The sequence below is a fragment of the Narcine bancroftii genome, chromosome 8, assembly GCF_036971445.1.
Source record: "Narcine bancroftii isolate sNarBan1 chromosome 8, sNarBan1.hap1, whole genome shotgun sequence".
Taxonomy (NCBI): Eukaryota; Metazoa; Chordata; class Chondrichthyes; order Torpediniformes; family Narcinidae; genus Narcine; species Narcine bancroftii.
Window position 1 is genome coordinate 46,291,494 of NC_091476.1, and position 9,061 is coordinate 46,300,554.

Genomic DNA, 9,061 nt, shown 5'->3' on the forward strand with positions numbered 1-9,061 from the left:
CTCCAACCCAGGGAATATCCTGGTAAATCTCTGCACCCTCTCCAAAGCATCTACATCCTTCCTACAATGAGGTGATTAGAACTAAACACAATACTCCAAGTGTGGTCCAACCAGTTTTAGAGAGAAATTAGATCATTGATTTCCCTGCAAGGAGCCAGCAGTTTTTTTTTTAAAAATAGGCTCAATCATCTAATTCTGTACTGCAACAGTTAGATTATTCTTACCTTCTCCAACTGGCACTGGGTCTGGTCCAGTTTTTTCAAAATTAATAACCACTCCACTTTGAACTTTCTGGACTAAGGATTCTAAGCACTGGTTTAACATCCGCTGTGTGAGTACACAGTAGGACCGACCTTGAACAGAAATAAAATGAAATACAAGATAAGTATACCATATACATGAAAAACTAGAAATAATCAAATCTATAAAATCTTTGGTCAAAGACTACTCTAAAATATTATTTTTACTCCTTCAGAGTACAGAAGTGACATGATGGAAACTGTAATTGCTCACCGATATGTAAAGGATGATGGAAAAAGTATGGGTGGCAATGTTCTGAGTGAATTATCTAGATCTTCCTTTGTTTCCTCCTGCATTAATTACATTTAGCAATGATAGATAATTTACCGTAGATTGCCTCTTCCTTATTCTTTGTGTGAAGTTCAACCTCCACATAAAAATGGGCATTTTCTCCATCTTATGAGAAACCACTCTCTGGGACAGTGTCCCCAAAAATTTTCAGGTTTCAAGTCAGATGATCTTCCCCAGCTCTGCTGATTCACAGCCTCACTCGGGAGCAGATCCACTTGTTCTTTGCCTGTAGAAACAACAAGTAGGGACCTTCAAGCCCTGTGAAAGCACAGAAAAACGCCAATTGCAATCTGCACTCCCACGAGTTGCTGGTTGACAGGTCAACTGCTCTGCCTATATTGGCAAGAGGTACATAGCAAACTGGGATTAATTGATTCCTTTCCTCGAGCTCTTAAAATAATGTGACACTGGACTGTTGGTACATGCTTTATGCATCTCCAGTACAAACAAACAAAAAGGTTATTTCATAAAAACCTGGAGAATGACTTGAATGGGAAGGAGTCACGTGGTGGAGTAGTGGCTAGTAGGGCAAAACCAGCCCTCTCCAGAAAAAAAGTCAAGAAAAGACAAAGTTCAACAAATATAAAAAATAGAAGATAAAGTTGCAGAGAAGAGGAAGAAGATGGCACCCAAGAAGGAAAAAGTTAAACCAACGGGAAAAAAAGAGTCACTGGAAAAGAAAGAAGGCCTTACCTGCACGAAGGAACAGGGAGCCATGGTGGAAAAGAACATCCGTTCTCAGAGGTTGGTGACGGCCCTGCAGAGTCACGACCACCCCCCCCACCGCCACCCTCAACCGGTGGACTGCAAAAATGGCATTCTGAGCCAAACAAAAGTACTCAACTGCGCATGCGAGAGGAGTCGCGCATGAGCAGTGCGCAATCAAAGGTAAAAGAAAACACCGACGGGAGGGGGGCTCAGCCGAGGAGCGGGCAACCACGACGTGTCCAGCTGAGGGACGCCCGACACCAGGGCTCTCAGCTGGAAGATGAGGAAGGTGGCAGGAGAAAGAGTGAGGTACCAGGCGAGAATGCAAGTCGACGGGGTGAACGGCAAGAGGAGCAGCAGTTGGAGGCCCGACAGATGAGCAGCCCAGAACGGGAGAACCAACAGCAAGAGGCCCAGCAAAGTGATACAAGCTACTTATCAGGAAAATCAGAAGAGATACAGATACAAAGAAGAGAAGATGACACAAACACAGGTACAGACACAGAAGAGGAAGAAGATGACCAAGATCTTCACAGAGAAATAGAAGGTAAAACAGATGGACAGAATATATATATATATAAAGCTTTTTTTGAATAACAAATGAGAGCATTAAAAGAATTGTCATTAGAATTTAATGCAATTAAAAGAAAAAAAGATAAAATGCAAAGATTAGAACTAGTCATGACAGAAATAGGGAAAAGAGTAGAAAATGTGGAAGACCGAGAAACGGCATTAGAAATGGAAGTAAACAGCTTGAGGAAAATTGGAAGAAAGTGTCAAAAAAAATTAAAGAGAAAACAAGAGTTGTTATCTCAGAAAATTGATATGTTGGAAATTTATAGTAGGCGAAACAACATAAAAATAAGGGGGTAAGGTGAAGAAGGCACAGACATGAAGGAATTTATAAAAAGATGGATCCCGAAGGTCCTGGGAACTACAGAAATGCAGGAAGAAATGAAAATAGAAAGGTTATACAGAGCACTAGCTCCGAAACCACAGGTACATCAAAAACCAAGATCCATCTTAGTAAAATTTTTTGAGATATATGACAAGAGAAAATATACTGGAGCGGGCGAGGAATAAAATTAGAGAAGACAATAAACGATTGGAACACAAGGGTCAAAAAATATTTTTTTTACCCAGACATAAGTTTTGAACTCTTAAAGAAGAGGAAGGAGTTTAATACAGCAAAATCGATCCTATGGAAAAAAGGTTATAAATTCATGATAAGACATCCAGCTGTGCTTAAAATATTTATACCTGGGGAGCAAAACAGACTGTTCTCAGATCCAGAGGAGGCACAAGAATTCACAGAGCATTTTCAGAACAGTAGGAGAGATGTAATAAGAATGAAGTACATATAAAGATATAAAAACAATGTATATGCAAAGAACTAAAGAGGAAAAATATGGGAAGGAAGAAAGGAAGAGGAAAAAAGGGAGGGATGTGTAAAAAAAGTGCTTTCTCGGGGGTGGGGGGGGATTGAGAATAACCGACTCTGCGAAATCAGTTGACACTTGTGAACAAGATTGCAATCCAAATGGAAAGTGGAGTTGTGGTTGCCCAGCAAAGGATAAGGGGCAACTCAGAGAGAGGGGGGCATTTGGGGTTAAGGTAATATTGGGTGTGGGAATTATTGGAGTATTTTATGCTTTAAATGTGTTGACATTCATTGAGTTTAAAAAGGGAACACAGATGAAAATAGGGATGGAGGTGGTGAGGAAGAGGAAATGAGGTGTAAACAAGATATAAGATGGCCATGTTGAACTATATGACTATAAACATTCATGAAATACATAAACAAATTAAATTTTAGTTATTAAATTTACAAAAAAGAAAAAATAGATATAGCATTTGTGCAGGAAACGCATCTAACTGAAGTGGAACAACAAATTGAAGAGAGACTGGGTAGGGTACATAGTGGCAGCATCAAATAATTCAAAAGCTAGAGGTGTAGCCATATTAATTAATAAAAAGTGTCAGCTATACTCAGAATTTGCTCAATATATATGCACCTAATGAAGAGGATCAAAAGTTTATGCAGGATTTTTTTTTGAAGATTGTAGATACACAAGAAAATATATTGATAGGAGGGGATTTTAACCTTAATTTGGATCCAATGTTGGATAAAACTGGACAAAAGAAAAGCAAAAAGAATAAAGTAGCCAAATTTATGGTTAAATCAATGCAGGAAATGAAACTTATGGATATATGGAGGAGGCAGCATCCAAGAGAGAAGGCACATTATTCAAGTAGGCATAAAACATACTCAAGGATTGATATGTTTTTGTTGTCGGCCCATATTTAAGGGAGAGTTAGGAAAACTGAATATAAAGCTAGATTATTATCTGATCATTCACCCCTGTTATTAGCAAAGAACTGGAGAACATCCCACCAAGAACATATAGATGGAGGTTAAACTCCATGCTAGTTAAAAGACAGGAATTTAGAGAGTTTATTGAACGCCAAATTAAAACATATTTTGAAATAAATAGGGAATCAGTGAAAGACAAATTTATATTATGGGACACAATGAAAACCTTCATTAGAGGACAGATAAGAAGTTATGTAACTAAGATGAAAAAGGACTACAATCGGGAAACAGAACAGCTGGAAAAGGAAATAGTAAATACAGAAAAGGAACTAGTAAAAAGGGATGATATAATGAAAAAGAGCGAATTGGAGGACAAAAAAATAAAATACGAAACATTACAAATGTACAAGGTGGAGAAGAACAATGAAAATAAAGTAAAAGTATTACGAACTGGGAGAAAAAACACAAAATATTAGCCTTGCATCTTAAAACAGAACAAGCTAAAAGAACTGTATTAGCATCAAGGATAAAGGACAAACAAATTACATATAATCCAATGGAGATTAATGAGAACTTCAAGGAATTTTATGAACAATTATACCAAACTGAGAAGGGGGGGAAAGATGATAAAATAGAAGAGTTTTTAGCTAAAATTGAACTGCCCAAATTGCAAGAAGAGGGACAAAACGAACTGATAAAACCATTTGAAAGAGAGGAAGCACAGGATATATTAAAAAGCTGCCGAACAATAAAACGCCAGGAGAGGATGGATTCTCAATAGAATTCTATAAAACATTTAAAGAGTTATTAATTCCTCCTCTCCTGGAAGTAATGAACCAGACAGAAGAAACACAAAACTTGCCAGATTCATGTAAGACAGCAATAATTACAGTAATACCAAAGACTGGGAAGGATCCACTAACACCAGCATTATATAGACCAATATCTCTACTTAACTCAGATTATAAGATAATAGCAAAATTATTAGCAAACAGATTGGCTGATTTTGTACCAAAAATAGTAAAACAAGATCAAACTGGGTTTATCAAGAAAAGACGAACAGCGGAAAATGTCTGTAAATTTATTAATCTAATTCATGCAGTTCAAGGAAATAAGAAGCCAACAGTGGCTTTTGCTCTAAACACAGAAAAAGCCTTTGACAGAGTAGGGTGGAACTATTTATTGAAAGTATTACAGAGGTTCAATCTACTAGAAAAATATATTAATTGGATTAAAGCATTGTATAATGGACCGTTGGCAAAGGTAACAGTAAACGGATATGTATCGAGCCAATTTAAATTAAGTAGGTCAACTAGACAGGGATGTCCATTATCCCCCTCATTGTTCACCTTAGCAATAAAACTATTGGTAGAACTGATAAGAATAGAAAATAAAAGGGATAAAAATAAAGGAGGATTATAAAATCATCTTATTTGCAGATGACATCGTAATATACCTAACAGAACCAGAAATATCAATAAAAACATTACATAAGAAATTGAAGGAGTATGGAGAAATATCGGGGTACAAGATCAACGCAAATCAAATTGAAGTGATGCAAATGAGTTACGCAGATTATACAGAATTTTAAAAATAATCACCATTTAAATGGCAAGCACAAGCACAAGCACTCCGATACCTAGGGATCAGGTTAGATAATAACTTAAGCCACTTGTACAAACTAAATAATCAGCCACTAATAAAGAAATTGCAGGAAGACTTAGAACATTGGAAAGAATTAACGCTAACGTTGATAGGGTGGGTAAATTGCCTATACAATACTTATTTCAATCGTTACCAATTCCCTTAAAAGAGAAATTCTTTAATGAAATAAAGAGAATAAGAAATTCATGTGGAAAGGGGGAAACCAAGGGAAGCGTTAGATAAATTAACAGAGAGGTACAACCAAGGTGGTTTGCAGTTACCAAACTTCCAAAATTATTATAGAGCTGCACAATTAAGGTATTTATCAGATTTTTACCAGACAAAGGAAAAACCAGACTGGACTAAGATAGAACTAGATAAAATAGGGGAGAAGGTACCGGAACATACACTTTATAAGTGGGATGAAAAGCTGGTGCAATATAAAAGCTCACCAGTACTGCATCATTTACTCAATATATGGAAGAAGATTCACTTAGAAAGAAAAAAATGAATTACCAAATACCAAAATTACCATTGACGCAAAATCCGCTAATCTCTTTTACAATAGATAACCTTTCCTTTAGCGAATGGGAGAGAAAAGGAATTAAAAGAATAGAAAATTGTTTTTTGGGAAATAATTTATTAACATTTGAACAGTTCAAGTACAAATATGGAATAACTCATGGTACAATGTTTGCATATCATCAACTGAAAGTTTATTTAAAGGATAAGTTGGGAAACAGACTGAGATTACCAGAAGGAAGCAGCTTTGAATATGTGATTACAGACACAACAATAATTAAAAGATTTATAACAAACATGTACATTAAGCTGCAAGAGAAGGAAAATAATGAAATAAGCTATAAACCTAAACAAAAGTGGGTAAAGGATTTAAACATAAAGATAAAAAAATGAAACACGGGAAAAGTTATGTTCTGGAACTATGAAGAATACAATAAACACAAGGTTACGCATGATACAGTATAATTGGTTACACAGTTTATATAATCACGCCTCAAAAGTTAAAAGAATGGGATCCAACATTATCAGATGGATGTTTTCGTTGTAAGGAGGTAATGGGAACAACAGTAAATGCAATTTGGGCATGTACGAAGTGAAAATGTTTAGGGAACATCTAAATCAGATATTAAATAAAATCACAAAAAATAATATACCAAAAAATCCAGAGAACTTTCTTCTAATTATCATAGGTAGTAAGGAATTAGGCCTCAAATTGGATAAAACGCAAAAAAGATTTATTATGTTAGCCTTAGCAGTAGCAAAAAAGTATAATGTCAACTTGGAAAATGGAAGAGAGCCTGAGAATACAGCAATGGTACATGGAAATGAATAAATGGATTCCATTGGAATAAATAGCATAGTATTTAAAAAATAAAGTTTGAACAAATTTGGGAACCATACATGGAACAATAACAGAGGGGGCTTAACTTGGACCTCCACCCCCTAAAATGATAAGACAAAACTACTTGATCCAGTGTGTAAAAGTAGATGACACATTTTTCTTGTTTATTTTTCATGTGTGAAGACATTGTTTTATGGTTTTATTGTACTGTACATATTGAATATTTATTGGTTTTGGAAGGGGTGGGAAGGGGGAAAAAAGGGAGAAAATGCCACTGTGTATATTTAATGAGAACATTTGTATATATTTTTGTTGATACTATTCACAGTGTGAAAAATAAAAAAATTATTAAAAAAAGAATGACTTGAATGAATATCTGGCAGAGAATTTTTAAAATACATTCAGAACTTACAAGATCGACACTCTTTATTGATCAAAATCTTCAGGAGTAATGAGTGCATAATGAAATACTTGCAACTTTCCTGGATGAGTGCAGCTCCAACACTCCAGAAATACACCATCCAGGACTAGGCACCCTGCTTGACGGGCATTCGAGCCATTACAGTGAACAATCACCATCTCGATCACTGATACAATACAGCTGCAATTATATCATAAACAAGGTGCTATGTAGCAACTTCACATGGTTTCTACAATTAGTAAAATTGAAGATTTGATTAAAAACTGATTTCCATTCAAAAATTGAATTAGCAAATTGCTAAAACTATAGGATGGTGAAAGGTCAAGGAGGATGTAAATATAATTTTAAAATGGTGATACAAAATCAACTTTGAATCAAGTAGCAAAGGTTGTTTGTTCTTGACAGAAATAACAAAGAATAAACAGAAATTATTTGATAAAATTAAAAAAGATAGAAAGATAACACGTGCAGATTCTAGTGACTGAGAGAGACCCTTAGTCAATGCAAGGTCAGTATCGAAAAAGCTTATGTTCTATAGCATGTAGAGGTTAAGAAACAGGGAGTGCTGGATCTTCTTACAAAAATGAGGATTGTTAAGTCCCTGGGATTAGATGAGATATACCCCAAGTTACTACAGGGAGCACCCTAGCCACAGGAGAGGTACTGGAGGATTGGAGAACTGCAAATGTGATTCCTTGTTTAAAAAAGGAGATTGGGAAGAATGTTAGAAGTAACAGAACAAGGAGTCTTGAGTCAGTGTGGGCAAACTACTAGAGAGGATTATTATGGAGAGAATATCTGAGCATTTAAGTATAATCTCAGAGGTAGTCAGCATGGTTCTGTGAGGGGTAAGTCCTGCCTCACAAGCCTAATGGAGTTTTTTGAGGAGGTAATGATGTGGTAGATGTATGTATATGAAGTTCAGTAAGGTATTTGACAAGGACCCCCATGGAAGACTCGTTCAGAAAGTCCTGAGGAATGGGATTGGCTGAGTGGATTCAGAATTGGCTTGCCTACAGAAGGAAGAAGGTAGCAGTGGATGGAATGTATTCTGCCTGGAGATCAGTGACTAGTGGAGTTCTATTCAGGGAATCTATTCAGGGACCCCTGTTCTTTCTGATTTTTATAAATGACCTAGAAGTAGTTGGATGGGTCAGTAAATTTGCAGATGATATGAAGGTCAGCGATATAGAGGATAGTGTAGAAGGTTGATGTAGGTTACAACAGGAGGGTGCAGAATTGGACAGAGAAGTGGCAGATAGAGTTCAATCTGGATAAGTGTGAGGTGATGCATTTTCAAAGGTCAAACTTTAAAGGCAGAGAACATGATTAATGGCAAAATTCTTTAACAGAGTGGGTCCAAATCCATAGATTTCTCATGGTTGCCATGAAGGTTGATAGGGCATTTAAGAAGGCTTATGACATGCTGGGCTTCATTAGTTGGGGGATTGAGTTCAGGAGTCTTGAGGTAATGTTGCAATGCTACAAAACTCTTGTTGGGCCACACTTGGAATACTGCGTTCAGTTCTGGTCTGGTCACCTCAATGCAGGAAGTACGTGGAGCTATGGAGAAGGTACAGAGATTTACCAGGATATTACTGGATTGGAGAACATTTCTTAATAAGCAAGATTAACGAGCAAGGGCTTTTCTCATTGGAGTGAAGGAGGATAAGAGGAAACTTAATAGAGGTCAATAATATTATTAAAGACATAGATAGGGTGGACAGCCTTGCACTCAGAGGACATCCGTACAAGGTGGAGAAAGTTTGGGAGATGTAGGGGTACTTTTTTTTCTTTAAAACACAGAGTAGGGGGTGCCTGGAATGCATTGCCAGGGTTGGTAGTGGAGGCTGGTATAATAGGGACATTTGAAAGACTTTTGGACAGGCACATGGATGCAAGAAAAATAGAGGATTATGGGTGTGAAGCAGAGAAGGTTTAGTTTGAGTAGATTTGTATTTTTCAGCACAACACAGAGGTGAATGGCATGTACTGTGCTATAGTATTCTGTTCTTACACA

At 36.6% G+C, this 9,061-nt stretch overlaps 1 protein-coding gene across 1 annotated transcript in view; it reads right to left on the reverse strand.

The window, feature by feature from the left end:
- The window catches only part of LOC138740643 (integrator complex subunit 6-like), a 133,354-nt gene that overhangs the window by 89,717 nt on the left and 34,576 nt on the right, over positions 1–9,061 (reverse strand). The window contains 1 exon segment of the mRNA XM_069893569.1: positions 225–353. Coding sequence (XP_069749670.1) covers positions 225–353 — 129 coding nt within the window.